Source organism: Pantherophis guttatus, chromosome 2 (genome assembly GCF_059756535.1).
Source record: "Pantherophis guttatus breed Tessera chromosome 2, ASM5975653v1, whole genome shotgun sequence".
In the NCBI taxonomy this organism is placed as follows: Eukaryota; Metazoa; Chordata; class Lepidosauria; order Squamata; family Colubridae; genus Pantherophis; species Pantherophis guttatus.
This window is the reverse complement of record NC_142064.1, coordinates 149,727,729-149,747,484: the sequence shown is the minus strand read 5'-3', so window position 1 is coordinate 149,747,484 and position 19,756 is coordinate 149,727,729. Positions and strand designations below refer to the sequence as shown.

Genomic DNA, 19,756 nt, shown 5'->3' with positions numbered 1-19,756 from the left:
GGCCATTCAGTTTTTTTTCAGTGCTGCTGTAACTTCAGTCACTAAACAAATGGTTGTAAGTCGAGGACTGTCTGTAATGGCATGGTCTGACCCATGTTTCTTTGCTCACTAGGCCTGTGCATGGACTTATATGTATTTCCCCTTAAAGCTACAGTAAGTGGAAAATTATACTTAAAACTGGAGACCAAAGGCATTCAATTTGGGTATTTATTGCTGATTCTACAGGGAAGCCAGAGCTAAATATGTCCCTTCTACTTCTTAGTAGCTAAGCCAGTTTGGGTTTCTGTTTGTTTTCTTCTTTTTTAATTTTTCTAAAGGTAATCATGACCATGACCAGTATTCAGGAAAAAAAAGTATTATATTTAAAACTGATTTGTATTCTCCCAGTTTTTACTTCTTACATTAATACATGGGCATAGAAATTTACTGAGCTTCCAGAGCTATCCTATCTGGGCTGTAAAATTGTAGGATGGCTATTACATGACAGCAAGTTGATACCGAAATCCATAATAGCTCTTTGCTGCCATGCAGTGGCCATTCACTCACATTTATCCAATTTTAATTAATGTATAGTATTTAGATTTTTGTTCTTCACTGTATAATTACTTTCTTTGTTGTGCTTGGTGCTAGTGTTGCAGTTTTTTAATATTATAAAATTATGAAATTTGTACCTTTAAAAAAACCCCATCTAGTTGTAATCTAGATTTCTGCAGCCCAGATACAGTAACTTTAATTAGCAATTGTTTTAATTGTGCTCAGTAATATTGTTCAGATCATTAAGGAACTATTCCATTTGTTTTTAAGCATGTGTTTTATTTTACCTTTGGCTGCCATAATAGAAGAGGGTAGATTACAGTTCTTTAGCATTTCTCATGCCTCTCAAATCATAGTAATTTGATTGGTAGACATGCTCTTATCCTTTGTTTTTTGCTGTGCTACTTATGAACCACCCTTAATACAGTATAAAATCGTGGTAATGAAGTATTTTATTCATGGAGTAAGTAAGCTATGAAAATGAAGAAAAGAAATGAAAAGAAAGCCGCAAAGGAGGTATATGTAATTGAAGTCCCCTTTTCTTTCTTTCTTTTCTTCGTCCCTATCTGGGTTTGCCATCTTTGCTCTTTTTTGTTTTATGTTGTTTTTTGTCTGTTTGAACTTTTTTTTTAAAAAAAACATTTTGTAAACCTCCCAGAATTGATGCGAGTTAGACAATATCTAAATTTAATAAATAGAAACATGGGACTTCAATAAACAGCCTCTTAAAACGTCTCTGTGTTTCTTATCCAAGTTAATCCTACCTTTCATTTTGTAACACTTCAACATCAAAACTTATAAGGTTTCTAAGTCCTACTAGGTTTCTATCAGCAGAGCAGAAGCGATGGAGAAATTATTTACATTGGTTTCTCTCCCATTAATAGCTTCCCTCCTGAAATCAGAGACAGAAACCTTTCAAATCCAATATTCCTTAAGATGGGCCTTTATACATTCTAGGATGAAGGATTGCAGTCTCTATCCACTTTCAATGCAATTTGTTCTCTGGCCCATATACATTCCAGGTACAGTACTTATAGGAACCCTAGCAGCAGAAAAGGAAGTATATATATTTAGAGTTTTGTTTTATTCTTAAGGAACATATATCAGTCCCGCCTTAGGGGGGACTGAAAAGCCAGCTGGGGGACTTTGGGCTAGTTACTGTCTCTTAACCAAACTCAATTCACAGAGTGGTTGTTGATGTGGGGGGGAAATAGTAGGAGGAAGGAGCATTGTCTATATTTGTTATCTCGAGTCTATTTATAAAAACAAAAAGCAGGATATAAACAGAAAAATAAGTAAGAGATGGACTGACTGGTCCAACTCAAGTCTCAAGTGTACTACTATCTACTACTATCACAAGTGACGTTTTGGGATATCTACTGTAAATTCATCTGCCCAAAAATCCCAGCTTAAGGCAGAGCTAGATCTAGCCAATCTGAGTTGATCTCAAAAAGCTAAAGCAGGGTCAGATGTGTACCGTATTAAGAGGAGAGACTGCCAAGAAATATCAGGATTGTTGACTAAACTGGAAACTAAAAATTAAAAAAATTCCTGGAAATATATCATTGCCAAGAAAACTACAAAGATGTGCACATGAGGCCAAAGGGAGTTGAATTAATTTTACCATACCAGACCTAAAATACCAGGATGGAATACATAATAATTATTAAGATTTGGCACACAGCCAGATTATTATTATAAATAATAATAAAAACAGTACATACTATTACCAGAGATCCATAATCCACTAATATGCCACATTTCCTTATGTGCCTTATTTGTCTTTTATTGTGAACCAATACAATAAACATGTCATTACAGAGATGATGGTATGTATCATTCTCTACTTGGAATTGTTCTGGATATGATAAAAGTTGTCGCCTCTATGGAAAATGGGAACAATTATGGAAACTGTCAAGAAGCCTTGATCTGCCTTTAAACATGAATGCTTTAGGACAGCCATCTTGGTTTGCTTGTGAAATAGTTTACAGAGCATTTCAGCGTTAACACTATATTGCATAAGATGGGTAGCAGCAACAGTACCATATTCTCTTGCTGGTTGAGTTGTGTAATGTCAGAATGTAAACTACGGGTTACTGCTAACAGGATCAAAAGCTGGTGAAGTAAAGCACCAACAGTATGACTAAGATTTTGAGAAACAGAAGCATCAGGCACTTTTCAAAGAGCTGGGAAGGCTTGCTGTGTCTTAACAAGAACTTCCGTTTGTTTTGTACTCTAATTGACAACTTCTCATGATGGCCTTTGGAGTGACAAACTCACAAGACAAATGTTACTTTTAGCCAGTATGCTGAGCTGTTGCCTTACTTCTTTCTACATGTTTAAATAACTGATTCTTCAAGCTGATCCAGTGTGTCCTAAGTTTGCAGTGAAGCCGCTGCAGGAATCATTATTTAACCTAGGAATATATTTTGAATCTAGATCCCAACACACATTTATTTCCGAGACAGATTTTTTTGCTGTCATTTGAGGACAAAGCCCTAAGGGAGGCCCAGAAACCCATCAACTTTGCCAAAACTGAAATGGTGCCATGACTTTCATCTCCCTGCCGCTTCCCTCTGCATGCATCTCAAGCCTTTTTGCAGCGCCCCATGCTCAACGGCACATGACCAGGGAAAGTAAGGCCGTTCTGTTTTGATTTTGGTAGATAATCTTATGCCGTGGAAGCCGGACGAACAAAGTGAAGCGATCATGAGGAGAGGCAAACAACACAACACAGAGCGGCGGATGGGAGGTAGTTTGGAAAAACAAGGGGGAATATAGAAGAACCCACAAATGTGGGGCAAACCAGAGACGCTCCAGTGCTTTTCACACAGTATGTTTCTCTTTTCCTAGTTGACGTATTCTGCCCCTCTTTTGTGTATTTTCTTAAAATGCTCTATGGTTGGTATCAATGTACTGTATATGCACATTGTTCTCAAGAACCACAGTATAAATGCATCTGATTGAAGCTGAATTTTATACTCCAGCTAGCTCTTTTCTTATTTATGTCATGTATAAATGTACCTATAAAAGAACCTACTGATTTATGTCTTTGTACAGTATACACATGATAATTTACCCATGCAGAATATTTTTGCAATTATCTACTTGAATAAAAGGAAATCCCCAACTTTCAGAGTTGGAGGAATGCTGAAATATTTGTCAATAAAATCATCATGAGGTTAACAGGAGCTGTGTCTCCACTCATGTTCCTCCTTCTTATGTAACCTGGGAAATAAATGCATACATAACCCCGATCATACACTTCCCTTTCAGGGAAGCAAAGTGCAGCAAAGGGGTAAGAAAAGCCTTGATATCAGTCCAGATTAAGTTGTATGGATAAACTGTGCATATGTAAATTCATGGTAAACTTTTTTACTTATACTACACAGTGGCAGCCTATTTCCCCGGCCTCAATTATTCTTTTCAGGGAAAATCAGACACAAATCGAGTTGAGAGCTCAACAATGAGAGCTATTTTTTTTAAATCAAAATATATTATGAGTCTGAATGACTGTAAAAAGAAACTGTTACATGTAATATTGGCAAATGGTTGATAAAAAAATTAACCACATCGTATTATTACAAAAGAATCACAACTCTCTTAATTGTTCGAATTTAACATTGTCTAACTTTGGATGACATTTGCTGCCTGGAATGCCAAACTTTCTCTGAGGTACTTGGATTATAATCTGACTTTATGAAATGCACATGGCTTCTGTTAAAATATACCAAAATATAGTTCTTTCCTGCCTTTCTGTTGTAATTTGTACTATTGCCTTATGCTCTGACATCCCCACTTCTGCTTTTCTGTGATGCACAAAGAGTACAAAGAGACATAACATTGTGATGTTGGATTCTAGCTGATCTGGACTTAATCAAGGTGTATCAAATAGCCGTCCAAACATTTTAGTTCCATATTTCAGTTATGAGTCGAGCTAAATTGTGTAGAATGAGATAAATTATTATATAAAATCCAAACCTAGAATGTTGTAATTTTCGTAGCAGTTTGTCCACATGACTTCTAGTTCTCCTGGGAGGACACAGATGGTTGCAAACTTGGAAGTTGTTTAACATTTTTCCAAAAATAAGTTGATTCACATCTGCAGGCCAAGTGTTGGGGGTTGCAGCAGGGGATCACATCTGCATCATGAGAATAATCTGCTATAGAGGTATTATCTGATGCAATATCCTGAAGAATATCCATAAGGGCCTTATTTACCAATGGCAAAACAGAACGATACTCAGCACTGTGAATGTCCATCGGCTCTTGCTCTTGAAGATCACGCTGCAAGTTAAAAATGAGAGGTGGCTGATGGTGAACTTCCTGACCAATGCTTCCATCACATGCTTTGGCACCACCTAGAAAGAGACAAATCACCCAAGTTCTTTTAACTGCTATCTTTTGAGGCAACTATTCTACATTATGAGCAAGAATAATCTGGGTGTACTACTGTGGGCTGAGCGAAAGATAGTCCTCGACGTACGACTACAATTCAGCTCAAAATTTCCATTGCTAAGCAAGACAGTTGTCAAGTGAATTTTGTACCCTTTTACAACCTTTCTTGCCACAGTTGTTAAGTGAATCATTATTTGTTATAATAGTAACATGGTCATTGGCTCTGGTTTCCCCACTGACTTTGTCAGAAGGTCACAAAAGGGGATGACGTGACCCGGGACATTGCAACCATCATAAATTTGATCACATGACCAGAGTTGCTGCAACAGTCATGTGAAAAATCTGAAGTCACTTTTTCTAGTGCCGTTGTAACTTTGAACGGTCACTATACAAACTGTTGTAAGTCGAGGACTACCTGTACAGTCCAGCCAAAGGGTAAGCACTTAATCCAATGATTTCAGCAAAAGGAAAAGGAATGTAACTATTGTGATAGAATTCTTCAATTCTAGACTCGGCAGCGAAATATATAAATACAATATTTGCAGCCAAATTGCAACAGGATGTCATTCCATGCATCATTATGTTGGGATTTTTGTCTTGTAAACTAGCAGTAAAACATGGAAGTATTCACATATTCAATCAAAATTGTAAGTTTTGTGAAGATCAATGCTTTAAATTAGTTATCTTTTGCAGTTTTTACATGTATTTGGAAGTAAATCATTAAAACAATTTTTTCATATAATTCCTGGCTTTCAGAGTATTTGAACTGAATGGTGAAACAGAATTTTTTCTCAAGCAAGCAAACAGGATTGTCTAATGTGTCCACAGACTAAACCTTTCACTGGCACATACGATTTAAATTCTTGAATCTAAACGACTTCCATTCAAAGTTACATGGAAAACTCTACAAATGTGAAACCAAATGCAAAGTAACAAAAAATAGTTGGGGGGGGGAATAATCCAGTTTTGGAAATACTGAATGCAAACTGAGATGACCAACTTCCCCTGTTTTCATCATTGAAAATGAAGGCCAATGGATGTAAATATTACAAAGATGTAAAGGGCAAAGTTGTGTTTCCCCAGGACTGCCTTGCAGAAGAATAGCAGAATTCATCTATTTCCCAGACAACTTTTCTAGCAACCCTAGTCATAAATTATAATCCATTCTTTGCCAGTTGTTTTGCAAGAACAAGCACGCACTATAAAACACGATTCAAATACAAAAACATTTCAGAAATTCAAGCCTGGAGGAAATTTGGATAATTAACTTGAGGAATTGGGAAAGGGGAATTTATCTTTCTGCTTTTTATGTACATTTGTGAAAAAGAAGATTTTACAGTGCAACAAAACAAAGGAATAACTGGATTTAAAAACTGATCTGCGCTATATATTGTGGTTTTTCAAACTTTTTCAATTCATAAAGAAAAAGCATTATCTTTCAGATTAAATTTGGTGTACTGCTCCTTTCATGTCAATCAATTCACATTTTCATTAATGTTTATATGCACACATTTTTTAAAAAAATGTTTAACAAGTTCTTGTACTTATTTTTAATTACAAATTCAATGAGTTATTAAAAGGGGAGTTAGTTTAAATCATAGGTGGAGAAGTATAAGCATTACAAAAGGGGATTTGATCCTGAAAAGTTGTGGAAATGCTGTTCTACTGCATAAAGAACAAAGATAAATTATGAATGAATACAGATACCAGTTATTATGGTTCGTAACAGGCAACATTTACCTAATTAACTGCAGAGGAAATGGTAATGTATTACTTGAGATTTCAGAAGAGAGATCACTAAAATACAAACATATGACTCGTACATAGAAACACATTACATTTCCACATTCTAGTTTTCTATATTTCTAGTCCTCATTCAACACACTTATCACAACTGAATCCAGAATTTGGGTCGCAAGTCATCACGGCATTAAGCAGGTCACCATATGACCTGATTTGATTTCATGACTGTTTTAATGATGGTTGTAAAGTGAGCATCATGGTCATTAATTGAACCACATGATCGTTAAACGAACCATGTGGTTGGTAAGTGAATGCCTTCTCCTAAATGGGCATTTTTTTGCTGGAAACCAGAAAAAAAAAGTTGCAAATCATGGTCTCAGGACACTGCAACCAGTTTTAATTTGAGTCAGTTGTTAAGTGCTTGAAATGCAATTGTGGGGGTGGTGAAATGGCAGTAGTAACTTCAAGGATGAGTTATAAGTAACTTTTTGGGGAGGTTACACTATTGTAAGCTTCCTTACCTTAAAAAATGATTACTTGTGGAACTATACAGGAATGGAAAAAGAGGTTTTTTAATATTTTAAACTGTCTAGATTGCTAACCAAACAATCCTGCAAAACGTAACATCATTTAGGAACATATCTTGATGGAGTCAGAAAAGCTGTTTTCCTTCCAGGCAACCAAAGATGATTGAATGCTTAACGTCCCTTGTTTCAACAACTTGTCCAGTGCAGACTTGACTGGTTCTGCAACCTGCACCATCACTCTAACTGCCTTGGATATAAATAAAAAACCAGCAGTTCAACGATTTTGTGCCATATGTTTGGACTACATCTCCATCTTACTGGATTGATGGAGAGATCCAAAAAACCATATCGTATGGCATGCTATTTCTCAACCTAATCCTATTAATAAGCAGTGCTTCCCATGAGAACTTCTAGTATGGGCTGGGATGCTTACCACTGACAGTTTTCAAAGCATGTTGAACTTTACCATGGTACTTATTGGATGTATAGTCCAGACATTGTTGAAGCTGTAAGATAAGAAGCTGCTGGGATCTACTTCCAGCTTCTTCCAGTTTCCAAGACATTTTTATGGGGTGCATGATATACCACAGTGTTGATGAACCTTTTCAGCACAGAGTGCCGAAACGGGTGCGCGGGGGGGGGGGCGCACTGGAAACCGGAAGAGCAGTTCTGAAGGCGAACCTATGGCACGTGTGCTGGAAGTGGCACGCAGAGCCATCTCTCCGGGCACGCCAGTCGTTGCTTGTTGCTCTTCCGGGTTCTGGCGCGCACATGTGTGCCAGCCAGCTGGTCTTTACAGGTGCAGGAGCACCAGAAACCAGAAGACCAGCTCCCTGGAGCACATGCGCGCACCGGGAAGCTGAGCTTCTGGTTTCCGGCATGTGCATACGCGCCGGCCAGCTGGTCTTCATGCGTGCATGCACACCAGAAACCGGAAGACCAGGTGACCAGTGTGCATGCACACGCCAGAAACCGGAAGCTCAGCTTCCCAGCACGCGCATGTGCTCCAAGGAACTGCTCTTATGGTTTCCGGTGCTCCCGCATCCATGAAGACCAGCTGGCTGGCACATATATGCACGCTGGAACCCAGAAGAGCAATGGGCGAAAGCTGACGTGCCCAGAGAGATGGCTCTGCGTGCCACTTCCGGCACACGTGCCATAGGTTCATCAACGATATAGCATGAGATAATTTAGCGATTTTATATCTGAACAGTTGGACTGTCATCAAGCCACTTTGGCTACTTTGGCTCATGATCAAAAAGTGAAATGTGTGTGTCCTGTATTTCAATCCACTAGTCACAGAAGTGGCAGTTGAAGAGAGCATAGTCATAGAGACTTTGCCTACTCCATCTAGATAAGCCATCAGTAGAATAGCTTTCCTTAGTGTACACATTCCTTTTTTCAGCATGTGGAGATACCGATGATGGATTTCTTGGCCAACTGTTATAACAGTTGTAAGACTTCTACAGAAGAGTAGGCCTAGGATCCTATGGAGATACTTTGCAGTTCCACTAATCTTCAATCATTCAATACCTGTTTTTCCACTCCTGTTAGAGACATTGGTTATTATCATGATGAAATCTTCCATGATTGTTTGTACAAGGCAGATTGCATATTTTCCCACAACATTTTGCCAAATAGATGACTGCATAAGTAAGGATTCAGCCTCAAAGCCATATCCCATCAGCATTCAAAGTCATTCTATGCAATTCCATTGTTGGAAATCTACTCTCAGATTTGTGCTCTTATGTTTTGGATCCAGCCAGACCAACCTCAACACGCGAAGATCATCTTGGGAACTATTTATTTATTTATTTATTTATTTATTTATTTATTTATTTATTTATTTATTTGTAGTATTGCAAAACAGGAAACACTGGTTTGTCTTTCAGATCTGCTAATCAGATGAATGTATTTTATCTGAAACAAATAAAAACATATCTCTCCCCCCTCCTCCAGACTTCTTTTCCTTATAAAAATGTGGTCTGCAATAAAAAAAGTATAGCTTTAACACCTTCTATTATTTAGTGATTAACTATTTCACTACTTTTTGAGCTTCATGTGCCTAAAATCTGTGAAATATGTAATGCAAGGGTTCCAGAACCACCTTGAGAATTGCCTGTATTCATTCCTCAAAGCTATGGAAGGCAAAAACAAGAATACATCCACAATCATTAAACCTGACTGATCAGCTGGTTTTGATCACTGGCATAATCCAATAGCACATTATTTAAGACCCATTACATGGTTTATTACTTTGCTTTATCTGCAAAGTCTGGATGCATTTATAAATGCATCCAGACTGTGTAACCTGGTGATGGAATGGAGAAAGAAGAGATGAAAATCAATACTAGATTGCTGAAAAGAGTTCTTTCCATCACAACTGAAAAGTGCCAAGCATTAAGAATAGGGCACAGGCGTCTTCTTGCCCATACCAAAATTGATTTTATGGGGAAACCCAAAATTAAAAATTGGGAAAAAGTTGGTAATATGGAAAAATTGAATGAAAGTGGAGGTACTGACTTTGGACCAATTGTTAGATGATGCTTTTTTTAAAAAAATATATACGATGTGTTAGAGATAAATTATCAGATATCACCCAATGACAACATTTACAGTTACAAGATTTTTTTAACAACATTGTTTGGACAAGCAGCATTTTCAGCTTCTGAGATACCTGAGATATTAGAATAACTTATTAAATCTTTTAAAACTAAAAAAACCCTTCTACCATTAGTTTTTATAGCTATTTGTTATCAATAATTTAATTTGATATGTGGATTTCAGAAAACAATGCAATAAAGAATTATTAGAGAATCCTATATTGCCTAGATAATGGGAGAGTGCATTAACTTCTATAGCAAGAATGCCAATGACCTCAAATTACAACTTATACAACAACAACAGAATAATATTTAGAATTTATTGGACTCCATTACATTTGTATAGAAAAGAGTAATCAAAACCAGCATTTTATTGGAGATGTACTAAGGATAATGTTTCTTTAAAATATTTTCTACTATGTTTTACACTTACCAAGTTTTAGAAGAAGGTAGTAGATTATATAAACGTGATTGTGCAACAAAAGCAATACTTTTCAGAGGATAATATTCTTTTGAATACATGGAATCTGACAACTGGACAATGTAAATGGATTCTCTGTGCCTTTATTACAGCCAAAAGACTGATACTGCAATTAAATGACCCCTTTCACTCAATGGACTGAAGACCTGACTGCACTTGCCATTTATAAGTGGATTGCCTATAGGGGTAAATTTGTATGGACAAGTATAAAATATGGAATACATTTATACAGAATACAGTAAGTTAAAATGATAGTCATATAAATGTATTAGAAATGTACATATTTGAACAACTTTAGAAAGTATGTAAAATTGCAACTGTTGTTACAATGACATATTTTTTCACTTTTTTGTTAAAGTGCTTTTTATGTATTTGTCTTCACTTTGACAATGTATGCATCTCCTTCATTATCTTTGAGTTTGGCTCTTTTTTCCTACTGAGAAAAAGTAGGTAGGACATAGAGAAAGAAACACATTAGGACTCTAACTATAGACTTCTGGAGGAGTCACTGGGAAAACACTGTGGGAGGAAGGGTAATGCTATTGGTTGAATGCAATGATATCTATGCCATCTGGCAGAGAACAAGGCAAGAACCTGGTAATTATAGCTCAGAAGCCCAACCCCTGCAAGTGTCTATAGGCTTCTATAGGATTTATATGACTATTCAAAAAAAAAAAAAAAAAAGGCATACGGAAGACCATCAAATTGTCCTGCTGTTTTGCTTTTTAAATGCTGTTTTAAAAAGGAGCAGATATCCCTAGGAAAATATCATATCATTGTTTTATTTTTTCTTTTCACATGCTTTTTCTTTCCTCCAAAGACACGGGATATGTGACTGCCTGGGTGGGGTCGGGGGAGTTGATCCTTTCATGGCTGGAAGGTATGAGCCAGCCAAGAGTGAACTTCACAGACTAGCCCTCCAACTGTGTGAAGAGTAAGATTCAGTGAGCATGGTGGAATGTAAATTGAAATCCTCTAAAATGTCAGTAAAAGTCTGAGGATAAAAACAACATAAGCCCAGAGAGAGCTGTATATTTTGTCTCCCTTAAAAGTACAGTACCTTGGGGAACCTCGATCTCAGAATTGAACCTCTAGACCAAGTATACACCTCAAGAACCACCAGCCTATAACAACACCCAGGATGCCAATCAACACTCCTTCTCTCACAGGCTGAATTCTTGAACTCCCATCAGGCAGCAGTTCTCATACCAAGGTTTCACTATATATCTTCTCAAATATTTTCTCAATTTCAGCTTTGTCCATAGAATCCTCCTGTAATTCCCAATGCTCTTCTATTGAAATCCAGAAATAAAATACTCAACAAAATCAAACTTTTTACCTGAACTTCGGCATAGTGGTATGAACCATGGCAAAACAGAGAGTCTACTCCCTAACCAGAATAAACTCAGATGCCATTTAATAGGACTTTATAAAACCATCATTTTTTGACTATGCTTCTCTCTTTATTCAGTCTATTTTTTAAAAAATAAATTCTGTGGAAATACTTTCTTGTTCTGTATGTAGAACATTATTATAAAATTCCTCCGTTTGGAGAAGAGCTGGAAACAAATAATTGCTAGGACACTAACACATTTTGACACTAGGGATTAGTAATAACTAACTTGTTAAAAATTTCTTTTATTCACATTTCATTACTTTCAAACACATATTACTAGAAGAATACACCACGGGAATATTCAGAAATACCTAATAAACCCCAATAAATAACATACCTGTAAGATAAAAGGCTTTATACTGGTTCAACCGAAGGGACTGTATTTCTCCGTATTTTCCAGCTGCACCACTGTTGGGATGGAATAATGTCTGGAAGAAAAAGAAATTGGGAAGATTACAAAGTACTCTCTTTTGCTTAATGTCATAGGAAGTTGCATACATTCCAATAGAAGAGAATACCTGTAGCTCAGGGTTGAACTGTGGATACCTCGGTGCTTTCTAAGCTTGATGGTTTTCTTGCAGATGTTTCATTACCCAATTAGGTAACCTCATCAATGTGAGTGAATGATGACAACATTCAAACCGATGTTACCTAGTTGAGTAATGAAATGTCTGCAAGCAATCAACTAAACTCAATGAGTATCAAGAACTGTACATACACAAATTCAAACAGTATTATGCATCTAATTATGTTGCTCCCATTAATACTTACCGGTAGAAGAATCCAAACTGTTAATTGCTTATTTCCACTCCCATGGACTTTTTAAATCTAGCTGGGCTGAACTCTGCACACTCCTCAGAATTAGAAAAATTTCAAAAAAAGAAATGACTCTCTCTAGCATATATATTTAATTTACTAGGCTTGTTTGTTGCTTTTAAAATATGTAAAACTAATTAAGCAAGACAAAACAGGAGCAGGGCAAAAGAAATATATCTGCCACATGAAACCTATATACAGTACTTAACTCCATTTCCTAAGATTAAGGTCCATTTTATTCAATGGGCCTTTTTTTAAAAAATGTCTTTACATTCTGAACATGATGAAAGAACTGAAATGCCACACATGGAAAACAGATTTATTGTTGGCCTCTGAAACAAACTCTCTTCCCATACCCTGCAATTAAAACAGGTCCTTTCACTTGTTTCTTTTCTGCATGCCTGCTTCAGAAATTCACATTCTTGAGCCAATAGGAAACAATCATAAATCTGTTTTATAGAGCAGAGTCCTCAAAGAAAGCTTTCTTTTACTTCTAATAGTGATGCATCTCAACTCTGTCATATATTTCTCCTCCAATAAGGCCAATTTATGTACCTTCACTCAACCCTTAAACCCTTGGTTCTCAATTTCATACATTTACAAAGGCCCTAAACACATTTCTAGGCTCCGCAGGACTACAGACACAGAGATTAATTCATTTGTACAAGACTTGATTTTATAACAAACAGAATAATGGAGAAGCATAAAAAAATAAATTCCAGCACTCTATTACAGTTGCGGGAACAGCCTGAATCTTACATCTCCCTTATATCATATATGATATCAGTATTGTCAGGAAACAGCTGACATTACAAAAACATAGCTAGTTTTATCAATATTTGACTACCACCACTTTCATCGTCATACCAAATTGAGCAGCGTGCATATTTTACCAAGGAAATGATAGTAATTTTTCTCACTGATCAAATATTAGATCTCTGATTAAAATGTTAAATTATAGTAAGAATACCAACAATTGTGAAATGCAGGCATAACTACTTCTGCAACTTTATCTCTTTAAAAAAAAAGTTCCTATCATTTTCACTGTCAAGACAATATAGTATTGTAGGCAAACTTTCTAACTTTCACAGTTAGATTATTGCAACGCACTCTACATGGGGCTACCCTTGAAAAGTGTTCGGAGACTACAGTTGGTCCAGACAGTGCGAGCTGTCGTGGGTGCACCTAGGTACACCCACATTACACCAATTCTCCGCGAGCTGCACTGGTTCCCTATTGGTCTCTGGTCACAATTCAAGGTGTTGGTTATTACCTTTAAAGCTCTACATGGCTCAGGGCCAGGTTATCTTCGAGACCGCCTTCTGCCGCATAGCTCCCAGCGACCAGTAAGATCCCACAGAGTTGGTCTCCTCCGGGTCCCGTCAGCTAAACAATGTTGGCTGGCGGGCCCGCAGGGGAGGGCCTTCTCTGTGGCTGCCCCAGCTCTCTGGAACCAGTTACCTCCTGAGGTCCGGACCATCCACCCTATTGGCCTTCCGAAAAGCGGTGAAGACCTGGCTTTTCCGGCAGGCTTGGGGCCGTTGATCTTGCTCTTGTGATCTGGCGAGATCCGGCCATGAATGGTGTAAATGGGTTTTTAATGTTTTTAATTTTTCAATGTCTTTTTATAATGATTTTTTAAATGTATTGTGAGCCACCCTGAGTCTTCGGAGAGGGGCGGCATATAAATTTAATTAATTTAATTAAATTAAATATGTTCTTAAAATATGCATTTATGTAAAACCTCAGCTACTGCCTCCACAATGGACAAAGATAGAATGTTTCCCTTCAGCTTTCAGGAAACCTGTCTGTATTTTTATTTTAATTTATACCATTTGTTCACAAAGAAAATCAGTTTTAAGAGAGCTTACAAAACCACTCGGAGAAGTAGATTTGTGATGAAAGAGGTGCCAGCAACAGATTGAAGTTAGCTGGTCTAATTGTTTTAATTGTAGGGATGATGATGATTTAAGAGCACATGAGAACATATGCTTAGTGAACAATACTGATATTACAACAATTCTAGAAGAAAATCTCAATAATTCCTTTGAGCAAACTAGTGCAATCACTGGAAGATGGTGAAACTATTCTACTAGTCTAGCATGGGAAACATGTAATTGAAAAAAAAAAGGATATGTTTGAAAAACACACAAATTGTTCCCCCTAGCTAGATGTAGAATTTCTGGAGCCTGTTTCCTTCTTCCTCCTGTTGCAGAAAAAGGCATCATAGTCTTCTCCTGCTTAGAAATCTTAAACAGAGCTCTTCAGTGAAAGTATTTGGAAGGAATTTATGGGCTTCTCCATTTGCATTTATCACCTTTTAGAAAGCAGGTTAGCATAGAATTTGGGGACTAAAGATTTTGGAATGCTGATTAGTCCTGGACTTTTTGCTTAGTGAAACAACAGAGCTGCAAGGGGAGAATTTAAATCAATTGTATGAAATTGCCAAGAAAAGCAACAAGTTGAACGTTATTCGTAAAGGCACAATTTTCCACTGAAATTTCTTTAAAAACCTTAAAAGATTTTCTTTAGAAAATAAGGGAAGAAAGTTCAGAGATGGAAATGTCATCAATTTCTTAAGGCATAGACAAAGTTAGAAGGGAAGCTATTAGCTCTTTTTCTCAGGCGGAAAGGACAGTACACAATGAAATTACTATGAGAAAAAATCATATACAAAATTCTGCATTTCTATTCTTAAAAAAGCTTTAGCAATAAAAAGCAGAAAGATTACATAAATGTTTTTATTGTGCAAAAAAAAGAAGTAATTGTTATTATAACCAACTGCTGTATAACTGTAATTATTAGAACTCAAATCAAAGGATGGAACTACTTCAGCACAAACCTACATACATTCCTTACTTGGGAATAACCTCCTACTGTTCCTGCCTTTGCAATGTTATGTAAATGGAGAAAGAAACTTTAAATGGCACACCGAGAATCTCAGCCACAGAGTGTCTGCACACATGCACACTCATTGTGCATGAAGTCAAGCTACTAGTCCTCACAACATGTTATATAAAAGAATTGGCAATTGGTTTCAGATGGAAGTTGTTTCTTCCCTGTACAGGCCTGGGGCTGAACCAGAGATTTTCTTCATGCAAGGCAAATGCTCTACCGCTGAGCCGTCATAGTGTTTCTAAGAGATAATGGATGAATTTTGCTTAAGCATTAAATTGTTTACAGATCAACTGCCGTGCTCAACAAGAATGAGAGTGCAAGTAGGAGCAATCTTTCTGAAGCGGACCAATTTTGCAAAAAAGTATGTGCTGTCTTAATGCCTTTATGTAACTATTTAATTATATTTCATAAAATACACGTGTGATTGATAGTAAAATTTAAGCTTATGAAATACAATTGAGGATTTAATTGACTGTTTTACAGCTAGCAGTTCAAGCTTGAAACTGCATTCCATTCTCTTTTATGAGATGGAATAACAGGTATTTCCCTAAGAAGAATTGAGCAACTGAACCTAAAAATTGGTCTTAAAATGAACTTTTAAATGAACTTAAATGAACTTTTCAATTCCATGCGAATCACACAGGGAAGCTTGGAGCATTTTAAGACCAATTCAAAATATTCAGAAGAAAAACAAGATAAAGCAAACCAGTGCAGGAGCAAGGAGCAATGTTAAATTTACATTGTTTGTGACAATGATAATCATTTGAAATGTGAGGAATTTTAGGGAAGTGCAGAATTTGCAACCTTCAAGTAGTGGATGTTGCTACTCAATGTTCAGAAGGTTAATGCCATACCTGGTGTCCTTTGCTTGAGTACCCGAACAGGACTTCAGAGATATCTATCCCATCAAAACGTCTGTTGGGAGGAAGGGTAGCATTTGCTAGAGATACCAATGTAGGAAATATGTCTAAAGTGCTGCAGAAGAGAATATCCTGTGATTAGAATATAGGCTGATTTTGGCAATCAAATTATGAAAAAAGACTTACAAACCTATTCCTAAGGCTACCTCATCCGATGCCAAAATACAGACAATGCAAAATATAAAATTTTGGAGACCTTTTCTTTTTAGGCTTGTGTGTATGTGTGTGTGTTTGAGTCCACGTACATATAAACCCATTCTACAAAATAAAGCATTAAAATTCTCCTCGTAATGCAAACCATAAAATTAGGATACAATCTGCAAGTTCTGATTTGGCATAGTATTTGCTGTATGGGCTGGACTGGGAAAGTTTGCAAAGAGAAAATTCTACTGAATTATGATGGACAGCAGAGATTTCACAAACAACCGTAGAAGTATTGAAAAGCCTTGCACACGATACTGAAGTCCTAGTTTCAATTTACTTGAGCTCTGTGGATCTCCTCGTGGGTTTGTCAAATATCCCTAATATTTTAACAAAAGAATGGTAGGCTCAGAATGGGAGGTGATGCCAGGGAACATCTAATCCAAACAGCAGAATCAGAGGACAATGTCCTATGAAGTGACTTCAGGAGACTTCTGGTGTTCATAGCCAGTGCAAAAATCATTTAAGTGTTTCTGAAAGGTGGCTCTTCGGCCCCTCCTTGAAAATCTCCAGTAATGGGGAATATTCTACTTCACAGAGCAATCCTGGTCGACAGCCCTTTCCATCAAGAAATTATTTCTAATACTTGAAAAGCTCTTCATCTAGTACACAAATGAGTATTACCAGGAAGTGATAAATCAAATGTCTGAACCACAAATATATAGGCCATACTGAGTCTGCACAAGTGGCCAATCCCCCAATTATCCTCTCCCAGCAGACTCTTTAATCACTACAGATCTTTTTGAAAGTCTCAACTAGAGATTGAAGAAGGGAGGAAGTGACAGAAAATTTCTCTTGCAAGGGTTCCTTTATGCTATTAGTACGTTGGATACAATCCATGGTTTTATTACCATGTTTATTTATTTATAAAAAACATGTTTAGATGAGTATTTTTTAAAAAGTGTGACTATACTGGAAAATTAGAAATCAAAATTAGACCTGATGAACACATTAGCACTAATGAAGATTTTCCTGACCTGAAACATATCAGCCCACTTAAGAGACTTATGAAATGTTAGCTGAGGGAGCTGAAAGAAACTTGGTTTTTTTTTTTCCCTTTTCCATTCAATTAATTTTAGCATGACTGCTAAGAAACAAATAGGCAAAACAATAAACAATATTGAGAAAAATTGAAAAACAATAGTATTTCTGTGAAAAAAATGTTCTGGCAAGATCATAAAGCTGATTGCTAAACAAATACAACTCCAAGCAAAGAATACACTGGGGACATCCAGAGTGTTGCAAAATTAATGTGTATGTGTATGTGTGTACACACATGTGCCCACATCAGCATACTTTGCAGAGCTGAATTTAAGCTCTCTTAGATTTATACCTAAATTTTTAATAAGTTTCCTGGATGTAAATTGTAGGAATCCATTTAGGAGTATGAAGAAAATTATTTCTGAAAAAAGCATAGAATCCTCAGAGACACTAGAATATAGCAAAGGGTATTCACCTGAGGAAGAGGCAATGCCACTGAGGGCTGTTTGCTCCTGAGAATTATTTGTTTACCTCCTCTTGATGAATCATCCAGGATTTAGAAAAAAAACCCTACATTGTTCCAAATGGAATCCAAGAACTTAAAAGTAGGTTTGGCTTGTCTGTTCCTACTTGGCTGCTTGGTGATTAAATGACAGTTTCAATACACTTTATGATTAATGCTCTGTTTGCACATGTTTGAATTGGAAATGTTAGCTAGTCCGATTCTATAGATGAGTTGCAAACATTTTAAGCAAACCAAAAAAATAATGTATGAGATATGAAAAATAATAATTACTTTATATATCTTTTGGGATATCTATTTCTAGATGTGAGGGAACATCTCTTTTATTTGAGGTTGTAGGCCAAACTGAATTGCATCATAGGGCACTAAAGGGACATCTTTATGATCTTATCAAGTATTATTTTTGAGAAATCTTGGAGAAAAAGTGAAGTGCCAAATGACTGAAGAAGACAAGAGGTCCTACTTCAAGAAAGGAAAAAAAGAAGAACTACAGATCAGGCAAAGTGATATTAATAACAGGGTACTTTTTGAGCAAGTCAAGAAGTTCATAAATATGACCTGTAAACATCCAGAAAACCATGGGGTCATTATATGAACAAACCTTATCAAATTAACTTTCACTCATTTTTTTTAATGGGGAAATTTTCTGAGAGGATCACAGGTGTTGATTTCAGCAAGGCATTTGATAAAAAGTGTCTCCACAACCACATTTTGATTAGCAAGATTGGAAGTACATAAAAACTGAAAATAATAATGAAAGGATGCTCCTAAGTGATTTCTTATCAAACTAGAGTGAGGAAGTTTGCCACAAGGATCGGTCCTGGTACTATCCCTCTTCAACATTTATTAATATTTTTGGTGGATAGAAGATTTATTAGATTTACAGATCGCATTGAGTAAGACAGCTAATATTCTAGAAATCAGGAATAAAATTCAGATTCATCTTGATAGGTGAGAGACACAGGTTGAAAATAAATTAAACAAAAGAAAAGGCGTTGTTCCTTTTTTTTTTTTTTTACAAAAAAAAGTTGAATGAATCCAGAAATGTGGCCTACAGTAATAAAAATTGAGGATCCAGTTTGTGGGGGCAATAAGCTGACTTTGTATAAAAATATACAAAAGTATGAAGGCTATTGCTTAATGCACTGTAAGCCGCCCTGAGTCTCCGGAGAAGGGCAGCATATAAATCAAATCAAATCAATCAATAAATAAAACAGCATAATTTGGAATGTTAGCAAGATGAGATGAATGGCTACAGGGGTTGATATTTACAGCATGATGCCTCACCGCACTTGTGATCTGTACTGCATATTTGAGCAAAGTGACCATTGAAAACCACAGGGTAATTCTATGATCAAAGGCAAATCCTTTTTCAGATATAAATGTCTGATGAAAAGAGCCAGGCTCACTATGTCAAATAATCTCATTAGTGTGTGCGTTTGTGAGGATGGGGGTGGAGAGGGAACAACTGTTCTGCCATTCTGCAGTCTACTTATATTCTTCACTGAAGTAGGAGTTAAGTATTATGCAAACTGATGTAGAATAAGATCCTGTCTCCAATTCAAAATGAAGATTATGGGATGGGAAAATTGAGGGTTATCTGCTTAACGCCTAGAGAGCATTTGGAGGACTAGTCATTCTGATTCCGACCGGACACAGGTGAGGTCTTATATCAAGACCTACCTAGTGGCGATAAAAGCGGCGAAATCTAACCATTTTTCCGCTCTTATCGCAT

General features: G+C 36.7%; 2 protein-coding genes across 5 annotated transcripts in view; one reads left to right on the top strand and one right to left on the bottom strand.

The window, feature by feature from the left end:
* The window catches only part of WIPI1 (WD repeat domain, phosphoinositide interacting 1), a 45,204-nt gene extending 39,530 nt beyond the window's left edge, over positions 1–5,674 (top strand). For both annotated transcript variants that reach the window (XM_034412683.3, XM_034412684.3), the window contains exon 13: positions 3,200–5,674. In XM_034412683.3, the coding sequence (XP_034268574.1) occupies positions 3,200–3,247 (48 nt within the window). In that variant the 3' untranslated portion in view covers positions 3,248–5,674. The remainder of the gene's footprint in view (positions 1–3,199) is intronic.
* The window catches only part of ARSG (arylsulfatase G), a 95,198-nt gene continuing 77,744 nt past the window's right edge, over positions 2,303–19,756 (bottom strand). For 2 of the 3 annotated variants that reach the window (XM_060688801.2, XM_087887010.1), the window contains 3 exons: positions 16,251–16,371; positions 12,020–12,110; positions 2,303–4,895 (listed from right to left, as the gene is read on the bottom strand). In XM_060688801.2, the coding sequence (XP_060544784.2) occupies positions 4,558–4,895; positions 12,020–12,110; positions 16,251–16,371 (550 nt within the window). In that variant the 3' untranslated portion in view covers positions 2,303–4,557. The remainder of the gene's footprint in view (positions 4,896–12,019; positions 12,111–16,250; positions 16,372–19,756) is intronic. The other variant, XM_087887009.1, reaches the window with a different exon arrangement.